The 25,596-nt window shown below is 46.1% G+C and overlaps 1 protein-coding gene across 7 annotated transcripts in view; it reads left to right on the top strand.

The window, feature by feature from the left end:
* LOC138745763 (glycogen synthase kinase-3-like) overlaps positions 1-25,596 on the top strand; it is an 89,305-nt gene that overhangs the window by 51,959 nt on the left and 11,750 nt on the right. For 3 of the 7 annotated variants that reach the window (XM_069903061.1, XM_069903062.1, XM_069903066.1), the window contains one exon: positions 11,951-12,108. The exons of 2 other annotated variants lie outside the window; for them this stretch is intronic. In XM_069903061.1, the coding sequence (XP_069759162.1) occupies positions 11,951-12,108 (158 nt within the window). Of the gene's footprint in view, positions 1-11,950; positions 12,109-18,729; positions 18,809-19,658; positions 20,170-25,596 lie in introns of those variants that run through there. 2 more of the 7 variants (XM_069903063.1, XM_069903065.1) reach the window with 2 other exon arrangements.

The raw sequence follows: 25,596 nt of genomic DNA, 5'->3' as shown, positions 1-25,596 counted from the left end.
TCTCATTATCCCCAATATGACTCGGACAAAGACTGAGGGGAACGATAGGCTTTATTGTACTAGAGACTGCTGGCCCGGGTCCAAGGCTAGGAAGGAGCGGGAAGGAGAGGGGACTCGACCTTTATGGCTGGGGTCACATGGGCAGGACTAAGGGAGGAGCCAAGTTAGAAGGACACCCGTAGAGAGGGGCAGCCAGCACATACAATCATATCACTACATTCACCCACCTTTAATAAAAATGGAACCCACCAGAACATAATCCACAAGCGGGGGTGACACCACAACCATAGTAACAGCTATAACACAACAGCAGCAGGACAAAACCCAGCAAACCAGGGGCGGGAAAAGCACTCCCCTCCCACCACCAACAGCTAGAGCAGAGGTGGCCGATCAGCGGCTCGTGAGCCACATGTGGCTCTTTTACTTTTAATATGCGACTCGCTGCCAGTCTTCTCCCCTCCCTCCTTGCCTGGCACTCATGCTGCTGTCTCTCCCCCCCACCTGACTCACACTGCCGGTATCCTCCCACGCACCCCCCCCTACCCGACTCACGCTGCTGGTCTCTCCCCCCCACAAGACGTATTGAGGGTTTGCATGGATGAGGTGCACCGCTTCAACCAGTGGGTCCGTCTTATGTCCCCTGACGTGCTTCCGAAGCAGAACCGGCTCTGGGGTGGTCAGCCAGGGAGGGATGGAGGAACCATTCGGTGATCTAGGAAAAGCAAAGAGGTGTTAATGCAGGGTTGTCATATTAGCGGTGCATAGTAAAGACCAGATGGCGTGGAGGGCTTTGGGCAAGACGTCCTACCAAGCGGGATACTGGCAAATCTTTAGATCTGAGGGCCAGGGCCATTGCCATCCAGACGGTGCTGTTCTCCCTTTCCACCTGGCCATTACCTCTGGGGTTAAAGCTGGTGATCCTGCTGGTGGCTGTGCCTCAGGCCAAAAAAGTACTGTTGCATTTCCTCACTCATGAACGAGGTCCCTCGGTCACTATGGATGTAGTCAGGGCACCCAAAAAGAGAGAAGATACTGCTCAGGGCCTTGATGACCATAGCTGAGGTCGTATCTGGGCAGGGGGTTGCAAAGTGGAACCTGGAGAAATTGTCCGCCACCGTCAGGATATAGGCGTTCCTATTTGTGGTCAGGAGGGGGCCCTTGAAATCGATACTGAGTCATTCGAAAGGGCGGGCGGTCTTGATGAGGTGTGCCTTTTCTGGTCGGTAGAACTGAGGTTTACACATGGCGCACATTTGTCAGTGTCTGGTCATGGACCAGTCATCCTCAACGGAGTACAGGAGGTTTCACGTTTTAATGAAATGATACAACCTCATGACTCCGGGGTGACATAGGTGGTCATGGAGGATCTGGAGATGGTCGAGATGCATGCTGGCGCACGTCTCTCGGGCTAGGGCATCCGAGGGGACATTGAGCTTACCCGGCTGGTACAAGATGTCATAGATGTAGGTGGACAATTCTATCCTTCACCTCAGAATCTTGTCAATCTTGATTTTACCCTGTTGTTTGGCACTGAAAATGAAGGCCACTGCCCTCTGGTCAGTCAACAAGTAAATCTTTTACCGGCCAGTTAGTGTCACCAGTGGCCACCACTTCAACGATCGCTTGAGACTCCTTCTTGACAGAGGAGTACCAGAGTTCGGGAGTTCGGGACTGTGCAGGGTGCGAGATAATCGGACTGCCTGTTTGGTTTAACATGACAGCCAGTGCGACATCGGAGGCATCGCTCTCCACTTGAAAGGGGACAGATTCATCCACGGCATGCATCGTGGCATTTGTGATGTCTCCCTTAATTTGGTCAAAAGTAGCCTGGGCATCCGCCGACAATGGGAAGGTGTTTGTATGAATTAGGGGGTGGGCCTTATCGGCGAAGCTTATTGAGCATAATATGAAAATAGCTCTGGGCACCCCTTAAACGACTTCAGGGAGTTTGAGACAGGGAACTCCATGAGGGGTTGTATGCGGTCTGGGTTGGGGGCAATGACACTATGTACCATGATACATCCAAGAAGGGCCAGGCGCTGCGTGTTGAACACGCATTTGAAGGACTTGGCCATATGCATGAACTTTGCGAGATTCGCGTCGTGGTCCTGCTGGTCATGGCTGCAGATGGTGACATTGTCAAGGTAGGGGAACGTCGCTGTCAGCCCGTGTTCCTCCACCATCTATTCCATCACTCTCTGAAAGGTAGAAGCACCGTTAGTAACCCCGAGACACACCCGCAGGAAGTGAAAGAGCTTTCCGTCTGCTTAAAGCCTGTATATATTTGATCAGCTGGACAGAGGGGGAGTTGATGGTAGGCTAACTTGAGGTCACTGTCGAAAAAATGCTGTACTAAACAACTTAATTGACCAAGTCGATGATACGGGGAAGCGGGAACGCATCCAACTGGGTGAAATGGTTGATGGTCTGAATATAATCAATTACCATCCAGGGCTTGACCGCACCTCTGACCACGAGGACCTGTGTCCTCCAGGAACTGGTGCTAGGGGCTATGATCCTCTCTGCCAGGAGTCATTTAACCTCAGCCCGGATGAACTACATGTCTTCCAAGCTATAGCATCTACTCTAGGTGGCCATTGTTTTACAATCCAGGGTGAGGTTCACGAACTGTGATGGAGGGCAGCACCCGTAGCATGGTGTGGTTGTAGTATGGTGCCGGGGACTGGGTACTGAGTCCGCAGGACGGTGCCGGTGGCTGCGTGCTAGGACCACAAGGCAGTGTCGGGCACTGATGGCTGTGGATGGTCAGCGATACTTAGGGTCTCCTGAATGCCATCATCACACTCCAGAACTGATTCTGAAAGTCAAGGCCCAGAAGGATCCGTGCGCTGAGGCGAGGCCAAATTAACAATATGAAATTGTTATAACACTCCCCCCCCCCCACACCACCACCATAAGTGATGCTACACAATACCCCCAGATACTGGTCTGTTGGTCCCTTGCAACCATTGAAACCATCCTGGTCATGGGTCGGACTGGTAGGGAAAGTCTCTGGACCATGTCAGGGTACACGAAGCTTTCCGTGCTGCCGCTATTGAAAAGACCATTTGTTTTGTGCCCATTCAACTTGATCCACATCATGGAGTTTGAGATCGCGTGAGGACTGGCTTGATTCAGGGTGACTGATGCAGGATAGACATCCCTTCATCGATGTCATCAGCAGGGAGGCCTTCCCAAGATGGTGACCCCCATGTTGACCACGCAATGTTCGATGAAGAAGAAGACGGAAATGGAGTAGTGCTGGTCGGAAGTGATGTTGTCAGGGTGGTAGGCGGAGGTGCCGAGGTTGGGAGTGATGGCCAACAACATGGCGCTCCCCTTATCGCGCATGCGGTCAGCGCCAGAAGTTCCTCAGGAATGCACGCCGCACTGCTCCCGGACTGTAGTTGAGACCTGCAGACTTTCTGGTAATGGCCCCTCTTCCCATAGACTGAACATGTAGCTCACCCTCGTGGGGCAGAGGCATCACAAATGCTTGGACTGCTCACAGAAGTTGCATCTCAACGATGCTGACAGCGTGATTGCAGCCGTAGTCAGGTCGGTAGCGCCTGATGCATAGTCCCATGCGGAAGGCCCTTGTGGTGGAACATACGGAGATGGTTCCTTTCTGCCCGCGATCGACACCGTATGGCGCTGGGCTGAGTCTAAGGTTCTGATTGAGCCTTTTGAGTGGGAGCCAGTCCTCCTCGAGGAGTCGTTGCCAGATATAATCTGACCTCAAATCCCACACGTAGGTGTCTCAAATCAGTTCTTCCACGCATTGGGTCAGGGATATAGTGGTCATGAGTTTCCCCAGTCTTTTCCTTGTGTGACCAGGGACCAGACAAACTCCAGTGGATTCTCCAGGCTGTTGCTTTCTGGACGTCAGCACGTAACGGGGGTATGCCACGTTCACTTTAGTCTTGTACAGCAGCTGTAGCTCAGACATTGCCTCGTTGTGAGTCGCACTGCCTTGGATTGTCAGGAAGGCCCACTGGCCGACTCGTGCCTGAGGATTTTTAACTTCTTCTTGTCGACGTTGACCACCTCAGCAGCAGCATCGAGGAAGTTACTGAAGCAGTTCATCCACTGCTCGAAGAGCACCAAAGCACCTCGGACTTGGGGGTCAACATCACCCCTCCCTCACATCACCCTTTCTGACCCACCAACTCTGCCTCCCCATCACCCCTCCCTACCCATCACCACCTCCCTCCCCATCACCCCTCCCTCCCCAACAACCCTCCCTACGCACCACCCCCTCCCTGCCCACCAACACCTCCCTACCCATTACCCCCTCCCTCTCCATTACCCCACAACTCCTTCCTACCCATCACCTCTTCCCTCACAAGTCGACCAAAAAGAAAAAAAAGGAAAAGGAGCTTATCAAAGAGAAATATAAATTCGAACCAATTGTCATGAAACCGCGAATCTCCACCAGGATGAGCCATTGAGAGCTTCAGTTTTCCAACCAACCTCTTGTATATATGGCTCCATATTTTCCAAACCAAAGTGATATTTATCATGTAAATTATGTTATTTTTCCAGAGGAATACAAGATCTCATTTCGAGATCCCAGCTCTGAATCCCCAAATCCATCCCCCATCTCCGAATCATGGCTGCACATTTCCTTCAAACACCTGAAGTTGATCGTTAAAATTCAGTTTGAGACATTGTAAACCTTCATTTTCATCTCTATATTTCCCATCAAAATTAACATTGGATCCAATGGAAGTTTAACCTTAATATATTTCCTCCAAAAATACTTTAATTTATATCCCAAATGGTTGAACCTTAAGACACAGACAAGTCAAATGACAAAAAGAACCTATCTCTTTATCACATCTGAGACATAATTCTGAAGATATTAAATCTTTTTAATTTTTGAGGCATTAAAGAGAGTTGATGCAAACAATGATTTTGTACAAATCTGTAGGTAACATTAATAATTTGCGTTGTAGCCCTGGGAGTTGAAGCTCTGCCTTTTTAGAGGCTGGAAAGGTGCATTTTATACAGTTGGAGTTCCCGCCGTTAGATTGATTGGCTGACATCAGCCGCATGAATAACATAAGCAGGATTCATGCCCACGGGAAAATTCTTCCATACGAATCCCCTTCTTCCCCAGCCTGGTGTTGCTCTGTTAGCTGGGCAGCCTGGCCAGCCCCATTTTAGGGCTGCCTGACTTGTACTGCCCCAGCTTCCAACCACGCTGGTTCGTGATACGGGTGTCAAGTTAATGAGTTATGCCGCTGTTTGTTACTGTGCGTTGTGCCAGCCTGATTTCCGTGGTGGCGGTTCATGACCCACCCCGCCCCCTAAGAAACATTGCTACAGTTTCTAGTGTCCGTGGATGCAGTCCTCAATGCCTTTGGAGATCTGCCTCTGTGACGAGGTGCTGGCATCTCCACAGGTTGTGTCGGGTTCGCGTGTGTCAGCTTGAGCCTGTCTGTGGTGGAAACCTATGGTTTGCCACCAATGTCTAATTCGAAGATGGCTCTGTTGTTTGGGATGATTTGGAAGGGGTCTTCATAAGGCTTCTGTATTGGCCCTCTGTGCACGAACATGGACTCACAGTCTTTACGGACTTTGGAGATGTTGAAGTTGGCTTGCCTGTGTCTGGAGGGTGGGATCGGAGCCAGGTAACTGACCTGTGCACACAGGCTATCCAGGAAGGTGATTGTATCCTCCTGTTGTCTTCTGGACAGTGGGACAAAATACCCAGGGACCATGAGTGGTGCTCCGTTGACGAGCTCGGTGGAGGGTGTATGGAGGTCTTCTTCTGCAGTGCTGTATGAATGCTTAGCAGACCCCACAGAAGTTTGTCCACTCAGTTGGAGTCCTTGAGTCTGGTCCTAAGGGAAACCTTGAGGTGCCTGTGGAAGTGCTCCACCATCCCGTTGGACAGCGGGTGGTATGCTATCATGTGGTGTAGCTGAATGCCCCACTGGTTGGCATCATCACTCCACAGGCTGGGGGTGAATTGTGCTCCTATGTCAGAGGTTATGTGGTGTGGTAGTTCAAACCTTGGTACCCAGGACTAGAGGAGTGCTTTGGAGTAGGACCTAGTGGATGTGTCAGCCAGGGGATTGTTTCTGGCCACCGGGTGAAACGGTCAACCACCATGAACAGGCAGTGGAAAGCCTGTGAGATTGGTGAAGGCACCACTATGTCCACGTGGATGTGGTCAAACCTTCCTTCCATTGACTTGAAAGTCTGTGGGAGGACCTTGGTGTGTTGCTGTATCTTGTCTGTTTGGGACTGCGTGCACATCTTGGCCCACCCACTGGCTTGTTTCCACAATCCATGCCACACTGACTTCCTGGTCTTTAGCAAGACCGTAGTCCTGATTGATAGCTGCACCAGCCCGTGGATGGAGTTGACAACTTGTCACCTCCATGCCTTTGGGACGATGGGTCAAACCTGTCTGGCGGCCACATCACACAGGAGGTCAGTGTTACCTGTATCTTCTGGGATGTCCTGAAGCTGGAGCCCCGTGACGGCGGACCGTACTGAGGGATCTCGTCGTCTTGCTCCTGTGCCTTCTCCAGTGTCACGAAGTCCAGTCCATTAGCCAGACAGTAGATACTCTGCTTTGACAAGGCGTCCGTGACCATGTTGTCTTTTCCTGAGATGTGTCACATCAGTGGTGTACTCCGAGATGTAAAACAAGTGTCTCCATCGGGGTACCGACCAGGGATCGGAGATCTTAGCCAGGGTGAATGTCAGTGGCTTGAGGTCCGTGAAAGCCCTTCCCTTGAGAAAGTACCGGAAGTGGCAGATGGCTAAGTACAGCGCCAGTAGCTCTCTGTCGAAATCCTGAGGGCTGCAGATGCTTGCTGAAGAAAGCTAGCGGAAGCCAACTTTCTCCTTTCTGCTGCTCCAGAACTTCACCAATCGCTGTTCCTGAGGCATCGACTGTGAGGGCTGTGGGTGCGTTTGGCCTGGGTAGACTGGAGCGTAGTTTCCACAAATACTCGTGCAGAGTCATCCCAGGTCAAGTCCTTTGCTAGGGTGAAAATTGGGCATATGACTCGAGCAGCTGCAGCGATTAACCTGTGAGAAAACTTGACCATCCCCACAAACTCCTGTAGTCCTCTGGTCGTTCTGGGGCTCGGGAATTTGCGGATGGCCTCCACCTTGCTGGGTAGTGGTGTGGCCCCGTCTTTGGTAATCCTGTGACCCAGGAAGTCAATCTTGCTCAGTCTGAACTGGCATTTGGCCAGGTTGATTGTAAGGCCCAACTCACGTAGGTGATTGTAGAGTCTACTATGAACAAACCCACACACTCTGACTTTACTGTGGCTGGAAAGGCTCCTTTTATACAGTTGGAATTCTCGCCGTTGGTTTGATTGGCTGAAATCAGCCGCATGATTAACGTAAATGGGATTCCCGCCCATGGGAATATTCTTGCATTCTTGCCTTCTTCCCCAACCTGATCTTGCTTTGGTAATGGGCAGTCTGGCCAGCCCCATTCTAGGGCTGCGTGTCTTGTACTGCCCGAGCCTCCAACCACGCTGGTTTGCGATCCTGGGGATCATGTTAGTGAGTTTTCTGAGTGGCAGGCGGTGACCAGTGGGGTGCCACAGGGATCTGTACTGGGACCCCAGCTGTTCACAATTTACATTAATGATCTGGATGAGGGGATTGGATGTAATATCTCCAAATTTGCAGATGAAACTAAGCTAGGAGGGGTTGTGTGGATGGAAGAGGGGGTCAGGAAGCTCCAGTGTGATTTTGATAAATTGAGGGACTGGGCAGATACATGGCAAATGCACGACAATGTGGATAAATGTGAGGTTATCTACTTTGGTAATACAAACCGGAGGGCAGATTACTATTTGAATTGCAATAGATTAAGAGATGGGGAAGTGCAGAGAGACCTAGGGGTACTTGTACACCAGTCTTTGAAGGCGAGCATGCAGATACAGCAGGCGGTTAAAAAGGCAAATGGTATGTTGGCCTTCATATCAAGAGGGTTTGAGTACAGGAACAAGGATACCTTACTGCAGCTGTACAGGGCCTTGGTGAGACCACACCTGGAGTATTGTGTGCAGTTTTGGTCACCTTATCTAAGGAAGGATGTTCTTGCAATAGAGGGAGTGCAGAGGCGATTCACCAGGCTGATACCTGGAATGGCAGGAATGACTTGTGAGGAAAGATTGCGCAAATTGGGATTGTACTCGCTGGAGTTTAGAAGATTGAGAGGGGATCTCATAGAGACATATAAAATTCTGGCAGGACTGGACAGAATGGATGCAGATGGGATGTTTCCAATGGTGGTGGAGTCCAGAACCCGGGGCCATGGTTTGAGGATAATAGGCAAACCATTTAGGACCGAGATGAGGAGGAATTTCTTTACCCAGAGGGTGGTGAATCTGTGGAATTCATTGCCACAGAGGGCAGTAGAGGCAGGTTCATTAAATATATTTAAGAGGGAGTTAGATCTATTTCTTCAGTATAAGGGTATTAAAGGTTACAGAGAGAAGGCGGGGACGGGGTACTGAACTTTAAGATCAGCCATGATCTCGTTGAATGGCGGAGCAGGCTCGAAGGGCCGAATGACCTACTCCTGCTCCTATCTTCTATGATTCTATGCCACTGTTTATTTCCGCACGTTGTGCCGGCCCGATCTCCGCAGTCGTGGGATTATCTTTACGTAACATTTTCCAATCATTTTGATCTATTTTTCTGCCTAAAACATTTTCCCACTTTCATCTTGATTTATGCAATTGTGTGTGAGAGTCTGTGAGACCATGTGTGAGTGCATGTGCATGTGTACATGTGTTTGTGCACGAGTTCATGAGGATGGAGGCGTAGGTGCATGTGTGTGTGACTGCACGCCTGTGTGTGTATCTGTTCATTTGTGTGTGCACATGAATGTGTGTGTGCATGTTTGTATGAAGGTATATGTGTGCATGCACTCGTGTGTGTGTGTACATCAATCTGCATGCCTGTGTGTGAGTGTGTGCAGGAGTGGGTGAGTGTGTATGCGTGTATGCATGTATACATCTGTATGATTGTGTGTGTGTTTGTGTGTGCGCATTTATGCCTTCACATGTGTGTGTGTTATGGAGAGGCAGTGTCCATCACCAGGTGGCGCTGCTGCACTCATGTTCAGAGGACACACTACCTGCCAATCAAGGTCACCCAGGTGACCCTTGCATTTGGCCTACCTAAATCACCAGGAGCTGCAGTGCAGGCAGTCCAGCCAGACTTAACCCTGACCTTTACCCAATTGGCCCACCTAAATCACCAGGAGCTTCAGTGCAGGCAGCCCGGCCAGACTCACGCCTCACCTTCACCCAATTGGCCCACCTAAATCACCAGGAGCTGCAATGCAGGCAGCCCGGCCAGACTCAGACTCAGCCTTGACCTTCACCCAAATGGCCCAGGTGTATCACCTCGACTGGCCCCTGCTGAGCCCCTGCACTTAGCTTTGAGCCATTGACCACAGCAGCCAATGGGGCCCAGCCTGCCCTGAGTGACTGGCCCTCCCAGTACTGCCCCCAGAATTTATAAGGACCATGTGCCCCTTTGGTCGGCCTCTTTCGAGTCCTCGTCGCTCATAAGTAGCACCTTCCACACTGGGTTGGGGTGAGACTCGAGGTCAGGTAGCAAGAGCCGTGTCTGTACCAGTCAAGGAGTGGGGGTTCGTAGTATAACCTTGATCCTGACTGTTGAATGTGTACGTTCATGTAATTTCCCCCAGTCTCTGTCAGTTTTTCCCTTGTTATTGGAAGTGTATATTTACCCCCTGCGTACTGTGTGTGTTGAGGTTTGTCCTGCTTCCATCCCGGAAATAAATGTGTGCTTTGTACCTTTGCTTTGGTCTGGTTCTCAACCTGTGGGACCCACATGAACCTGACAACAATGGAGGAGGGAAGCAAAGTATTTTATCAATAAATGGAGAATCAAATCACGAGAAAAAAAGACAGATATATCCGTTCAGAACATGGCAAGAAATTAATGTAGGGAAAAAAGGTAGGGATCTCAAGAAAAGTACCAATGTGTCAAAATATGAACAAAGGCAATAGAATATTAAATTTGTGTTATGACAGAGGTATAAGATATTTTGAAGATTGCAACACGGAAGAAATTCTTCAAACAATTAAACACAAATTTGGAGTGGCCAATGGGACCTTCTTCTATTTTCTCCCGCTTAGATTGTTCTTAAGAGAAAGATGGGGACCAACATTGACCCCACCTAAAATTAGTTAAATGGAACAAAGAGTCTGGATAGGGAATACACCCAAATTTATCAATGAAATGTACGATGCTCTCCAGAGAGAAAATTTAAAACCAGGATAGCAGAGTTCACAGGAAAAAGATGGGAGTCGGACTTGGATTTGACGATTTCAGAAAGAAGCTGGTCAGATTGGTGTAAGGACAGCACGACATCAATTAGAAAAGCAGGATATGGACTGGTTCAGTCTAATATTTTACACCAATTTTATCTTACCCCAGAGAAATGACCTAAACATCAGAAATGTGTTTCAGATGTGGGAAGGAGTTTTTCTAGACATCAAATATAATATGGGGAAAAGGATTTATATAAATTGAAACAAAGGTAGAAAGCAGATTGAAATATACAAATTCAAGAATAGGGTCAAGATTGTGTCAAGGGAGTTACAAATATGATTAATGCCAGATATAAAAATAAAAATCTCCACATCAATTCTGCTATACTCCATATAAATTAAATGGACTTATCTCCAATTATTCCGAGAAATGTTTTCAATGTAATCAGGTGATCGAGACTTTTTTTTCCATTCGGTTTGGAGCTGTGTAAAAGTGGAAGAATTTTGGAAGGATTTCAGTAAATTATAAGGACAAATTATGAAGATTAAAATACAAAAGGACGTGAGAATATTTGTGCTTGGTCATATATATGAAGCAGATACAAAACTGAAGTTAGATAAACATCAAACATAGCAGTGAAGCAATGTGCAGCACTAACGTGGAGAGCAGAGAGTTTTGTAACGAGGGATGGGACAATGAAATGCAAAACGGTGTCACGTTAAAAAAAAGACTTCTGGTTGAAGGAATCAGATCGGGAACGGTACATGGATATGGAGAATAAAAGTCCATCCACATCCTCCACATCACCCACTCTTTTTAGTTCATGGTTAAGAATTATTAGCTAGAAAATCAAATAACTCTGGGAATAATACCTACTGTATTATTCTTTGGGGAGGAGGAGGGAGGGTGTGGGGAGAAAATAGACCAAAGGTTTTGGATCATTTTGTATTCTGTTGTTATATGATATTCTCTTTATTGAGTTAACGCTTGAATTGATGTAAATGATAAACAAAAAAAGATGTGGGACTGAGACAGGAACCTTTTGACGGGCCACATGGACGTGGGTGAAGGTGAGGCCATTTTGGCAAGACATCACCGAAAAATTAATCGGGATAACAGGAGTGGCTTTCACAGGCAGCCCAGAGTGCTATCTACTAGGTAATGTTATGGATGTCAGCAACAAATTGAACAAATATACAATCTCATTGATAAAAATAGCATTGGCTGGAGCAAAAAAAAGTAGTGCGATCACTTGGATGTCGGACTCCCCTCTACTTATCGCAGAATGGACGGCAGAAATGGACAGCTGGAAACACATGGAAACATCACATCTAACGTAAAGAACAAATATGACACTTTTGTAAAGATCTGGCAGCCAGACCTGGACCACATTGGGGCCCAAAAAAGAAAAAGGACAATAAATGCAACTATTAAATTTATTTAAGCATGGTTTCCCCAATTGGATACTATATATTTTAAAGATATATAAACTTTGATGGTGAGCGGATTCATTTGTTTGGAAGGAGGGAGGGAGGGAGGGACCATTTGGCTTTTGTTTATTGTTTGTAAGAAAAAGTTTCATATATTATGATATTGAAACATTTATTAAGTATATTTTTGAAAATATTCATAAATAAATATGTTCGTCCCCCAGGGCTGAAGCGGCCCCTGGTGGTCAAGGAGGTCCTGCGCACCCCATAGCTGCCTGGAGATGGGGATGTACGCCCAGATGGCGTCGTCCTGGGCTGAAGGATGCAGCGTGCGGCAGCCGATGGTGGACACAGGCATGGAGAGCATCGGCAGAGCGGCCTGGTAATCACCTGTGTTGACTACGTCATTCTCATCATTGTCGGGAGCCCTCCGTGTCGTCCACTGCCTGACCCAATCTGGTGTCAGCACGTGGGGGCCCGCTGTGTGGCTGTCCTCCTTCCCCACTCATGTTCATTGTGCCGGGAGAAGTGACGTCATTGCAGATGGTGGCATCGACGCCATTACATCAGCCAGAAGTGACGTCACACCATGAGCTGGAAATGACGTCGCTGTAGTTGTCGCCGAGCGGCACTGTCAGGGGCGGGGTCTGGTCCAGGTGCTCAGGGCACACATGGCAATCGTCGCTGGCGTAGCCGGATGCTGCACCTTTGTAGTCAGGGAAGGCAGAAGTTGTAGCAGGGAGGTCATAGAGGGCCGCTGAGCTGCCGGCTGGTTTTAAGAGCACCTGCCGCAGCGACATTCTCCTCCCCAGCTCGGTCTAGGGCTGCAGCTGTAGTGTGAGAAGGCCATGAGGGAGCCTGGGGGAACCTGGAATCAAAGGCTTCGAGGTGCAGGGCTGAGGTTTCCAGGGTTCGGACCACTTCCACTGTCTTAGTTAGGGTGTAGATATTATCTTCCAGCGGCTTCTGCTGGATGGCCCTTGAGTGTAGCCCTCAGACGAAGGGGTCCCGGATCAGCCTTCCCTGGGTTCAATCAGACACGGTCAGGCAAATTCTCGCATGTGTCCCAGGTAAGACTCAGCCATCTCCCTGGGTTGCTGGGCTTGGGAGCTGAGGAGGTATCTTGCACAGACCGCATTCATGGGGGGCTTGTACAAGTTCTTGAGAGTGTCCATTGTGCTCTTGTACGTGGAGCAGCCTTTGGTGCCTGGAAGTCATGGGGACCCAGCTTTGACCGGAGTAGGTCCAGCCTCTTCCGATCTGAGTCCAGGATGCCGCCTGTGTGTGCCTCCATGATTGCCTTGACCGCGTGCTGCCAGATCTCGAAGCATGTCTGGGCTTCTGGGACGACTTCAAGGCTCCCTGCACTCAGGAGTTTTTCCATGGCAGCCATGGGAAAATTTTGTGGATTAAATTGTGGTGCGCTGTTAGCCAGAATCAGACACACACAAGACTGCACAACAAGCTTTAAATCACAAAGACTTCCACAGAGCCAGGCTGGCTGTAGCTGTAGTAACTCTGAGTGAGCTTTGGGAAGCTGGCGCAGGCTTATATCCCATAGGGTGATTGACACCCGATTGGGTGGGGCTTGATCCATTCAGGCCGACTGATTGACAGCCGGCCAGGTGTTGTCCAGTCCCCTTACAGGTACAGAAGATTCCCCCTGCAGTAGGCCGGTGGTGTACCTCCACAAATTCCCATCCAAGCAAACCTTCATCAAAATCTCCTCGTGAGGGTCACATGATGTAGTGAAGTGAGACGGACGCTGGCCCAGGGGCTCTCCAAACACATACATTTTACATCTTTTAAACACCCTCAACCCCACTTATGGTCAGACAGCTGCAGTATGGACCACAGACCAAAGTCGAAGCAACTAGATTCAGCTATTGAGCAAATTCCAACATCTGTGGAGAAAACTATTCTTGGGGCTGGCTGCCAAGAAAAAGGAGTCCAAATACTTACAAATAAAGAAGGAAAGAACTTGGATCAGCAGAATGACATAAAAAGTAAATCTGAAAGCAAACACGGTAAGGAATAGAAATGGAAACCTCCAGAACAGATCGAGGTGTCTCATGGTGATGAAAATGGCGGGGTCACTTCGAGGCCTGCTGGTGAAGTCAGTGGCCAGTTCACCCTACAGAAAAAAAACCTGCAAATTGATATTGCCTTTCTATAAGAAATCCATCTTCCCACACAGGAGCATAAGAAACTGAGGAAAGAATCGATAGGACAGGCATCATCGTCATTCTTTCACTCCAAGGCCAGGGCGATCAATAACTACACTTGGAGAGATGATGATTGATCCACAAGGCTGAGATGTATTAGTTGATGGTCAGATTTACTCAGAATCCTGGATACTTTTAAATTTCCCTCCACCTAACAGTGATGATTCTTTATTCAGGATATTTTTCTCAGGGTATCGGGGGAACGACAAAATATACTTGGAGGGGTGGCTTTAGTTTTTGCTGGATCCTGTTCTGGACAAGTCAACCTCGACAATATCCCAAATAAAAGCAGCCAAAACTACCTTGGCTTTTCTGAAAGATTGAAATTTGATATAGATGTGTGGAGGCCAATCCCCCCATTATTCCTCGACTCGGATTGGCCTTTCTTTGTTATCAACACAGCAAATTCGGAGAACATTCGTGCGAATACTTATCTTGAACCTTTGACCCTGTCTATCTTGATGCCAGAAAAAAAACAACTAATTCACAGAGATGGCCTTTGAACCCCACCCATCTTCAAAAACCAGATTTTGGCAAGGATATTAGTGACCAGATAAAGTTATTCTGGAAGTCAAACTGTGCCTCCTCGCCCACTAGTTTTGTATATTATGGGGACAAACAATATCACATACAAAAGGGATGAAGAAGAAATACATGTCAGAAATAGAAGAGCTGGAAACAAATTTGGAAATTGGAAAAGGTGTTCCAACAGTCTGGTTCCAAAGAATTCACATACTTAATAATGAAACAAATCAAATACAAATACATGTGGCATAGTTAAAAGAAAGAAGAAAGAAATCTCCCCATAGACCACCCCCATTGCCCCCTCCATCCCCTTGCTAAAAGGAAAAGAAGAAAAATGAGTACAAGGGACCACCAACGGGAGCATTGATTACTTTATTGTCCCTTTTCATAAACTGAGGCCTAAAGGAGAAAGGGAATATTCACACCCACCCTTTGTAAATATGGGCTCCACATTCTTCCATAATATATGGTTGTTGCCTCCCGCTAACCGGGACGCAACCCAGTACACAAGATGCCTGACGAACCCGGTGACTGCGAAGATCACGCGGGAACCAACAAACTTCATCCCAGGTGACATCCTGCACAGCGGGAAGCAATGAGCAATGGCGGGAACACCCACCAATCCTAGGCCAGTGCTGACGTCTCTTAAGTCCTGTCGTCAGCAGCGGGAGGGTATACAAGAGATTCCTGTTCAACAAACCATTCTTCGACTTTGACTTCTTGGGTGTGTATCGTTCATTCCACACTTCACGGTAACTGTGAAGACTTTCACCATTGAACACCTCAAGCCACCACATCTGGACATTAGCAAACTGGTCTCCACTCAGCCCCAACAATGCAGATATAGGTGACCAAAAGCAGCGAACAGTGCTCCAATCACTGGTTCTGGGGTGGTGGGGGATCATGTTAACTGGGATGCCACCCTGTACACAAGATGGCCGATGAATGTGGTGACCACGCAGAGTCAATGGGGACCAACAACGTTCGTCCCAGGGGCGAACCCACACAGCAGGAATCAACAAGGATGGGAACACTGACCAATTGGAGGCCGACACGGATGTGACAACACTCTAGTTGACAGTAGCGGGGAGAGAATAGAAGTAGAGCTGCCAGTGTAATAAAGGAGTCTTTGACTTTGATTTCTTGAGTGTGTGTCCTTCTTTCCACCCTTCACAGTAGCGCGCATGCTCCAATTAAACATCAAATGGTCTTCCTCATTTACATCGGGAGTCACATGTATGGTTTCCTTACCTAAAGCGTGAGAAGTGCAGCAAAGATCGTCAGACTTGTTTCTGGTTTGTTTTAAGCGGGTGATAGGAGGAAAGTTTGAATATGGATCTCTTTGTCGTTGGGAACGAGGGAGATGACCTGACAACATTATGAGAGGACACGGTAGCTTGGATCGAGAGAGGATAATGCAAAGAAGCCGAACACCAAGTGTCACAATTTCCCAATAACCGATCGGCTGCTTGGACTTGAAGAAATGTCTTCAATGAAAATGTAATATCATTGGAATTCTCTTCCCTGTTGAAGGTTCATTTGAAATTGGGATCCATGGACTTGTGATGAGTTTATTGCCATATCCATTCGTAGCGGGATAATATGCATCAAACTTAGATGCAGATACTTTGAAAAAAGTAACAGGCATTAAATTGTAAGTGGTAATAAATATGAAGGAAAAGATTGATAATAAATAGTCTCCCTTGCAGTTGGGGTACAATGTATTCCTTGAGATCAGAGGAATCTTGGAGCCAGGACAAAGTGATCCCGTGTTTCCCAAGGATTTGATTGAGTTGTTGGGGTAGTTGTAAGTTGATGGGCCAAATGGTTTGCTGCTCCTTCCTCTGGCTCTGCTTTCTGTCTTGCGATGCTGATTGGGTGCGTCTGTGTGTTCGCTCGCTCGCTGATTGGTTGCATCAATTGTGCGAGCCAATGGGTTGATTCGGTGAGGCTGCTATTGGATTGGACGCTGAGTCAGGTTGGATTGATGGGCGGGTTCGCGGGTTGATTGGCTCTTGTTGTGAGGAGGCGGGACGTTGGCGGCAGCATCGCCTGATCGGAGTCTGTCGCGTCGCCGCGAGCGCAAAATGGAAGAAGTTAGTGGCGGCGTCGGGACCTTCCTCAGCCACACGGTCCTGCAGCCCGCCAGGCTCCAGAGCCGAGGCGTCGGTGCAGGGCCTGATGGTGCCGACAGGGCGAGGCTGGGAGCTGCCCAGAGGGAGGGGGTGGGCAAGGGGGTAAGAAGGAGATTGGCGCATGCGTGGTGGGTTCGCGACTTGGTGTTCGGTTCGACCATGTGCGGCTGATACGCATGTGCCAACGGACGGCCAATGAGTGAACCTTTTGCGCAAGGACCAACCGAGGACTCGCGCATGTGCACTGAAATTAAGATGGCTGCCCCCAGCCCATGGACCCCCAGACACTGAGTCACAAAGTCAATCCACACATTTTGGGTTTGACGTGTCCTGTGTCTCTGTTCTCATTTGTCAAATCATTTGATTTTAAAAATAGGCTCTAAGACTTCAGATCTCCTCGCACGCGGTCAAAACCTTGACTTGCGACCATCGTGGACCCACCCTCCCCCGACGTGGTACTACGGTCGCAGGTCGGGGAGGACCTGTCGGGGTCATTGAGTCGCTTAGGAAGGGATGGAAAACCAATCCAATGTTCTTTGCTTCCCAATGCTCATAGAATGTGTCTGATTCCATTCCTTTTTCCTGTTGTAGCATCACATTCTTCATAAAGTTAGATGTTATTTTTTAAAGTTGTGTCACCTGAACAATAATGCTCCAACCCTTCTGATCCTGACGTACCATGTGTCTAAAATGTCATGTTTCTCAGTTACGTCCGAATGCCTTGAAAAATATAGGGACTTTGGTGTTAACAATACAGAGTAAGAGAGAGCGCTGCTCAGGGAGCTGAAGAAGGAATTCGTCCATCGTTATTGAATGAAGATCTACCAGGACCAATGCCTGAAGAGGGTGCACAAAATCAGTGAACAAGTGCGGACTCGAAAGGCCAACATGGCCTGTTTCCGCTCTGTAAATAGTTATATGGTTATATTTCACCAATCCTTTTGAATTTATGATCTCTTGAATTTCTGGTCATGTTTTCTATTTAGGTTGGTGTATCTTGCAGACCTGTTTGGTTGCAGCAAGTAAGAAGTTATCACCTTGTAGCATCCGCTGTGGAAGTGCTACCACATACTGTTTTAAACTCCCCATGTGTGCTCGCTGGCCCACCCACTTCTGGTGACGTACTTCCCGACTTCCAGCTTTATGTCATTGTGTCGTGTTGTCACTCTCCAGCTGGCTGCCGCTACGTGGAAGTGTAGGGCTCCTCAGCCCATACATGGTGCTAGGAGTGGGCTCCTTCTCATCAGTGAAGGGGAGTCCGTGCCATCTTGGACTATCCGAGTGTGGCAGTGATTTGACCTCTTTTTGCTCACCTGGTCTCTTGGCGCACCATAATCTCAGCGTTTATAAGGGGGAAATTCTTTCAATGTTTCATTCAACTTTATTACAGAATTCTTCCTAGATTATCTGTGTAACATTGAATGTTATGGGTTTTCATGAACAGGGATCATGATTTTACTCATAATTTGGTGAGCCAATGGATGGGACATTTTTTACTAATGCCCCATGGGAATCCAAATAAAAATGAAGTGACAAAATTAGGAAGGTTTGTTGACCCTTGTTTTTAAGCAGGACGTCAGGATGATTTTCATCTTGCTTGCTGAATTAAAATGTGATTTGTCAGTTCTTAATGGCAGCTGCCATATTGGCATTGCAAGGAGAGATGGGAAATGGATCAGGTCCTTGGTGGTCCCAGTAATGCAACGTAGAAAGATGTCATGGGGCTGAATGTGGTTTAGGGAGGGAGAGGGTATTAATTTTTGGGAAACGTATGTGACCAGCCACCTATCAATATTTCCCTCAAATAGAAACTCCTGCTGGTAGAAGCCATTTCCTATTTTAAACAGGCCCAATGTCATTACCCAAGCAGATATTGTTTCGAGCCCAAAGGATCCCAAAACCAGTAGCAATAGACATTCACCCAGACAAGTGGTTTTTAAAACAAGTTATTTTTAATCAAATTTAAACATGAAAATAGAATGAAATTTTAATTTAACTCTATACTTAACTAACCCAAATTAACCCCCTTCTAATTCTTAGTGCACATGTTTGTAATGTGTATAAATTTAAGAAAAGTTCTTTGGTTCACATTTCAATCTCACTTCTCCTTCTTCCAAGTTCTCTGGATGCATGGAAATCTTCTGCTGTGCACAGAATTGAACATGTACAAACTTCACCAGGTTTTGGTGCTTGAAAGGTAAATGTTTACCAATCAGGACGGTTCTTGTAGGGTTTTTAGAGAGAGATTTGTTGTTCCAGGATTTCCACATCTGAGGTACCACCATTATTCACCTCAATGTCTCGCTGATGAAACTTGCCCCGTCAGGGTTTTCCAGATGGTAACTTCTTTCTTCTCGCTACCACAGAGTTCATTGCTCACAACAGAACTAATTTCTTCTGCTCAAGCTGCTATATAAACAAAACCCAGGAGTGATTTTCCTCAAAGCACCCCGCAGAAAGGTACTTTAAGTCATCCGGCTCCATTTCCAAACAATGGTCATTCATTTTATGACATCAGTTCGATAAACACCTACTTGTGAATGTGAATAACATTCTCCAGAGATCTTCAATATTTCTTCAGTCTTTCAAATAAGATCTGTTTTAAAATGTGTGTGTGTATTTATGTAACCTACACTCAATCTTACCAAAATCCCAAATATTACCAACTTCTCCAAATATATTTATCCATTACAATAACATAAAGAGCATTTAAGAGACTCTTCGACAGGCATACATGGGTGAAAGAAAAACAGGGTTGAAGCGGGCGCACAGTACGGTATTACGAACTGCCACCGTCAGTGCACAGACTTATCTCACACATCGTGGGCTAACAGTGCTGGGAGGCAAAGTACAGTGAGTGGATCAGATGAAGGCCCCTGCCTAAAGGCGTGGGGCACTCATGGCTCGTAGCCTTAACCTGCTGATCCTGTGGACCGGAAGGTATTCACTAACGAGCTAATTTACAGGCAGGGAACAAAAGGTCTGTGTATGTCTGCAATAAAGCAGTATTGAGTTGACTACCTTTGTATGTGTTTGCCTTTATTTAGTAGCATCTACCTTCTTGGGACCTTCCCAAGATCGTGTTATATGGCGAGCTCTCCACTGGCCACCGTGACAGAGGAGCACCAAAGAAAAGGTACAAGGACTGCCTAAAGAAATCTCTTGGTGCCTGCCACATTGACCACCGCCAGTGGGCTGATATCGCCTCAAACCGTGCATCTTGGCGCCTCACAGTTTGACGGGCAGCAACCTCCTTTGAAGAAGACCGCAGAGCCCATCTCACTGACAAAAGGCAAAGGAGGAAAAACCTAACACCCAACCCCAACCAACCAATTTTCCCCTGCAGCCGCTGCAACCGTGTCTGCCTGTCCCGCATCGGACTTGTCAGCCACAAACGAGCCTGCAGCTGACGTGGACTTTTTACCCCCTCCATAAATCTTCGTCCGCAAAGCCAAGCAAAAGAAAAGAAGTAGCATCTACCATAGTAGCTGCTACAGTGTATTATTCTTTTGTTAGGAATATCTAGATCAACACAACATCGTGGGCCAAAGGGCTTGTACCGTGCTGTAATATTCTGTTATTTCTGTTATTGCTTCACTTTGAATATCTGTTGTAAGCTGTGTGAGACTTCAATAATGTAGCAAATGTGCACCTCAACATTGCGGTCAGGAGTTTGTATCTCCTGGTTGACTTGAGCTTTTCTCATTTTTACTCAATGCTTTATAGTTGTGGTCAGTAAGAAAAGAAATATTGTGCATGTTGAGTATGTCATTATGATTGAAAGTAACACTGGAAAAGAGTCAGTAACACCAAGGTAAATAGCACCCTGTAGTGGCTGGTGCAGTTTCCTGATGGGCAGAAGTTATCTCTCAGTGGCTACAGTGATGTGAAAATGTGGGTAAATTATTTTGCATATGATTTATACATGGAAAAATTAGTTGTTGTTTGTTCCAGTTTCAGGTAGGTGTGGTCGCAAAGTGGGTAAGGATAGAAAATATTGGGGATCAACAACTGGGGTTGCATTTGATGGCGTGGAAGTCGATATGGATGCTCAGAATAAGGCTAATCTGATTAGGCAAGCCACTGGCTCTTATACTTCCACCAGTGAATTGAGAATTGAATTTTGAGTCATTTACGGTGGGTAACTTCAAAGTCTGTTGATTGTAAGACTAAATTAAGAGCCCTTTTGCCCCTGGCTGTGCTGAAGATTGTTTTGTTTATAACTAATTCTTTCTGAGAGGGAGAATAGACTGAAGCTACTTTCCTACTCATTGTTGATATATTTTGCAGTAATATCTTTCAAATAATTACGGATTCCTAATTACCACATGCAATCCCCAGTCACTTTATCATTTCTGCCACCTACGACACGCTGGAGTCACATCTTCCCCTCCCCCTTTCTGCTTTTACCAGGGACTGCTTTCATCCTGTCATTCTGGTTTGCTAATCTCTCTCCACACATTCCTCCCTGTCCTAGGTCACCACCCTTCCCACCACCCCTGCCCACCACCCTTCCCCTCCCCAGGTTTCACTCTCACTCCTGTTGATTCACCCAGTTCCCCTTGTATTCTCTCTTCCAAACCAGATGACTTATAAATGTGGGCAGAGAAATGGCAGATGGAGTTTAATCTGGACAAGTGTCTTGCACTTTGAGAGAACTTGTCATACTGTTGCAAAGAGGGATCTTGGGGTCCAAGCGCGAGCTCCTTGAAAGAGGCAACACAAGTGGAGGGTGTTAAAGAAAGTATTCTTCATTGAGCAGGGCATGAAGTATAAATGTGGTTAGGCCACATTTCGAGTGTTTTCTGCATTTCTAGTTGCTGCATGACAAAAGGAGTTTATCAGGGGGTTGCTTGGTTTAGAGCATTGGGTCTAAGGAGAGGTTGGACAAATTTGGAGTATTTGAGGCTGAGAGATGACCTGGTTGAAATTTATCCAATTATTTTAGTCCTGGAGAAGGTAGATTTCTTCTTCCCCCACCCCTGTGGGAGATGTAAAAATACTACAATACCTATATTGAACATGAGAGAGGAAAGTGAGACAGGGTTTTGCACAGTGCATTGGGGGTTTGGCACACGCTGCCAAGATAATGGTGAAATCACCACGATTTAAGAGGCATTTGGTTGGGCACATGAACAAGAGGGAATGGGTGATGTGTTTGGACCATGTGCTGACAGATGGGATTAATTTAAATGAGCATCATGGTCACCACAGATATTGTTCACCAAATGGCCTATTCCTGGGCTGCTCTGTTGGGTGATGATTCATCTCTTTTCAAGGATAGTTGCCGATGGGCAGTAAACTTGTCACAGAAGCCTAACTCCAATGAATGTATTTAGAACATTTCCATGAGTTAATTCCCAGTAGAAACACCATTTTATCATTCAAGATGTGTAGCCACAGCAATAATGCAAAGTTTGAAGGCCATCATCACTGAATCCATTTTAATCAGCCTTCACCTTGTACAATGTTCAGTTGAGACAAGAAAATCAAAATGGAACTTTTAACCTCTAGGAAAGATGAGTAATCCTCTGTACCACAGAATTATTGCTGAAAAAATATTTGGAAAATTTTGTGAATTCAGCTTCCAAAGAGGGGATGAAGAGGAACCACAACAAGATTTTAAAAGATTAAACCCAGAACATTTATTAGAAGATGTTCATCACAATAAACATGTTCAGGTTCAGTAATGATCGATTCTGGAATGGCATGTGGCCGTAATAAAAGGAATGCAGGATAGATATATTCCAAGGAAAAAGAAATTAATGATTTAGATTGTGGTTTAAATGGTTTTGTGGCCAAATTTGCGGAGGTCACCAAGATAGGGGACAGAGTGGGAAGTGTAGAAACCGTAAAGATGCAGAAGGGTATAAACAGATTAGGAAACTGGGCAAAATGATGGCAGATGAGATTTAACACCGAGAAATGTACAGTTGTACATTTTGGCAGTGGAAATAAACAGGAAGCATACTATTTGGATGGGATGAAAATTCAGATCTTGGATGTGCAAAGGGACCTGGGTGTCCTTGTGCAAGGAAGCCTAAAAGTTAATAACCAGGTGAAATTGGTCATGAAGAAAGCGAATGCTATGTTGGCATTCATTTCAAGAGGAATGGTGTACAAGAGTAAAGAGGTGTTGATGAGGCTCTATGGGGCACTGGTGAGACCTCATTTTGAGTACCATGTGCAGTTTTGGGCCCCCTATCTGAGAAAGGATGTGATGTTGTTGGAGAGGGTGCAGAGGAGAATGACTAGGATGATTCCCAGAATGCAAAGGATAACGTACGAGGAGTGTGTGACAGCTCTTGGGTTGTATTCATTGGAGTACAGGAAATTAAAGAAGAAATCTCAAGGAGGCATTTTGTATTTTGAAAGGTTTAGATAGGGTGGATGCGGGTAAGATGGTTCCCTTGGTGGGTGAATCGAGGACAAGAAAATGAGAGGTTATCCATCCAAAACAGAGATTGGGAAGAACTTCTTTTGCCAGAGGGTCATGGAGCTGTGGAACTTACTGCCTCATACAACAGTGGAAGTCAGATCACTGGGAGTATTTAAACAAGAAATATACAAGTATCTCATCGTGAGAGCATGAAGGGATATATGGAAAAGTCTAGAAATTGGAAGGAGTGTCGAGTAGCTTAGTGTTTACGGAGCAGACTCAATGGGCTTGGTGGCCTGGTTCTGTTCCTTTGTCTTGGAAGCTTGTTCTCATTTGAGAGAGATTATTGAAGTCAACTGGGAAAATGGAAAAATACTCGGCAGTTGTTAGAGTAGGTTATTAGTTTGGCATCTCTCTGTAAAATTCCAAACCTGTCTGTCACTTTGGATCAGTGCCGGTCCCACCAACCCCTGAAGAACATGGACTTTCTAATATGTCATGTGTTCTTTCAGCTACAAATAATTCTCTTAATCATACATGGCCAGAGGTCACTCACATTTCATATCAGTCTTGCAATCATTTTGGGTGTGTTTTCAGTTGTAAATGTGGCAAATTCCATTTTGGGAGTGGATTTCTTGTCACATCTTTCAGTGATGTATTTGAAAAAACGTTGTGTGGACTGCAGCTCTCGAATGCAAGTGAGCTGCATTTGTTGTCCTTCCAATGCCATCTGCTGCCTGACAAGCCTTCAACCTGACTCCTGCCCTTTCCGAGCCTTGCTCAAGTGATTCGTGATCCCATTGTAATAGTGTACGGACATGCAATAAGCCACCATTTAAAGGCAGGGTCTGAGACGCAGGCTCGTAAAACCCCCAGATTATCTTAAAATTGCAAGATTGGATTGGCAAGAGTTGGGCGTAGCCCACAGATCTGACAGCTGCTGGGCTTCACGGTTGCATATGGTTCTGAAAAATACTAGGGATTGGCGGCCTTGCAGAGATGATCGTCCCCTGAACAATTCCACCGTGCCTGACTGAAACAATATTCCAAATTTAGAAGACTTCTCAGCAAACCTCCTTGGCAAATGTGCATTTGCCAAAATAGATCTAGAAAGTGCTTACTATTAGATTCCATTTGAGTCTTCGGATGTCACGAAGACAGCAGTGATGGTTCCGTTCGGCATGTTTGAATTTCTGAGAATACCATTCGGTCTATGGAATGCAGCTCAGACATTCCAGTGGTTCATGGACCATGAACTCACTGGCCTTGGGTTTTTTTGGTGCTTGTGTTGATCGAGGAGATTCTGGTTGTAAGTGTGGATGAAGAGGAGCACAAGAGCCACCTTATCTCATTGTTTCCGAGGCTTGAGGAATGTGGCATCGTGATCAATCCCAGGAAAGTGTTTCTGGTGTTTCTGATCTTGTATTTTTGGGAGCTCGAGTTATGCCACATGGTATTTTGCCGGATGAATGGAAAGTGCATGAAATTGAGAATTTCCTCCCCCATTACATTTGGCCAGTTGTGATGGTTTTAGGTATGAGGAATTTTTATTACTGTTCCCTGGTGAATGTCGCAGCATCTCTATGACCTCTTGCTGAACAACTCAAAGGATATGATGTCTGCTTCAAAAAGACATTATCTTTGGGAGATGCTTTTTTTCCAGCCAAGCGGTCACCGGCTCAGGCAAAGTATAGTACATGTGGGCAAGAACTCTTAGCTATCTATCTCGCAGTGAAACGTTTCTGTTTTAAAAAATATATATTTATAGTTTTGTATACAGTTCAATATAATAATAGAATCATATCCAAATGATACGTTCAATGATCAAAATAGAATAAAAAATAAATGGTTGTACTGTACATAAAAGTGAGAAGAGAGAAAAAGTATAAAAGAAAAAAATACAGATCTAGGTGCAAAGCTCCTGTGATAACTATTCCCTCCCAAAAGGAAAGGCCGGAAATTTGATATAGTAGAATTAAACCAACATGATAAGGTTCAACCATTAAGATTAAAGAAAAGTGGTGGTGGGGTGGGGAAGTGAAAACATTAGATATCAAAACACATATCTAAATATGGTTTGCATATTTTGATGTATGTATCATAACCATTTCTAATATAAAACATCAATTTTGCTAAGGGAATACAATTTTGCATTTCCCCACAATCAATTTTAAGATGGGATTCAGATTTCCATGGATTTGCTTTTCAACTCCTGGCCACTGCAAATGTGACTTTAAAAAATACTTAATTGGTATTTTGAGAACTTGAATTAGGCTTCTAAATCATTTACATTTCCCAAAAGTAAAAGCTCAGGTGTTGATGGGAAACATGATTATAATTTGTTCCAAAAAATTGCTCACATCTTTCCAAAATGATGTCACCTTGAGACATAACCAGAGAGAATCTATAAACGTACCAATTTCTGTGCCACATCTAAAACATAAATTTGAAAAATTTGGAATAAATTAATTGATGTGGCATTAAGTATAATCGATGAATAAGTTTATAATTAACTTATCTATTGAAAACATTAATTACTGTCCCAACAAATGTCAGACCAGCAAAATGGGTCAATTTCAGTTGTCAAATCCAATTTCCATCTTTTT

Source organism: Narcine bancroftii, chromosome 11, assembly GCF_036971445.1.
Source record: "Narcine bancroftii isolate sNarBan1 chromosome 11, sNarBan1.hap1, whole genome shotgun sequence".
Classification (NCBI taxonomy): domain Eukaryota; kingdom Metazoa; phylum Chordata; class Chondrichthyes; order Torpediniformes; family Narcinidae; genus Narcine; species Narcine bancroftii.
This window is presented reverse-complemented; position numbering and strand designations above follow the sequence as displayed.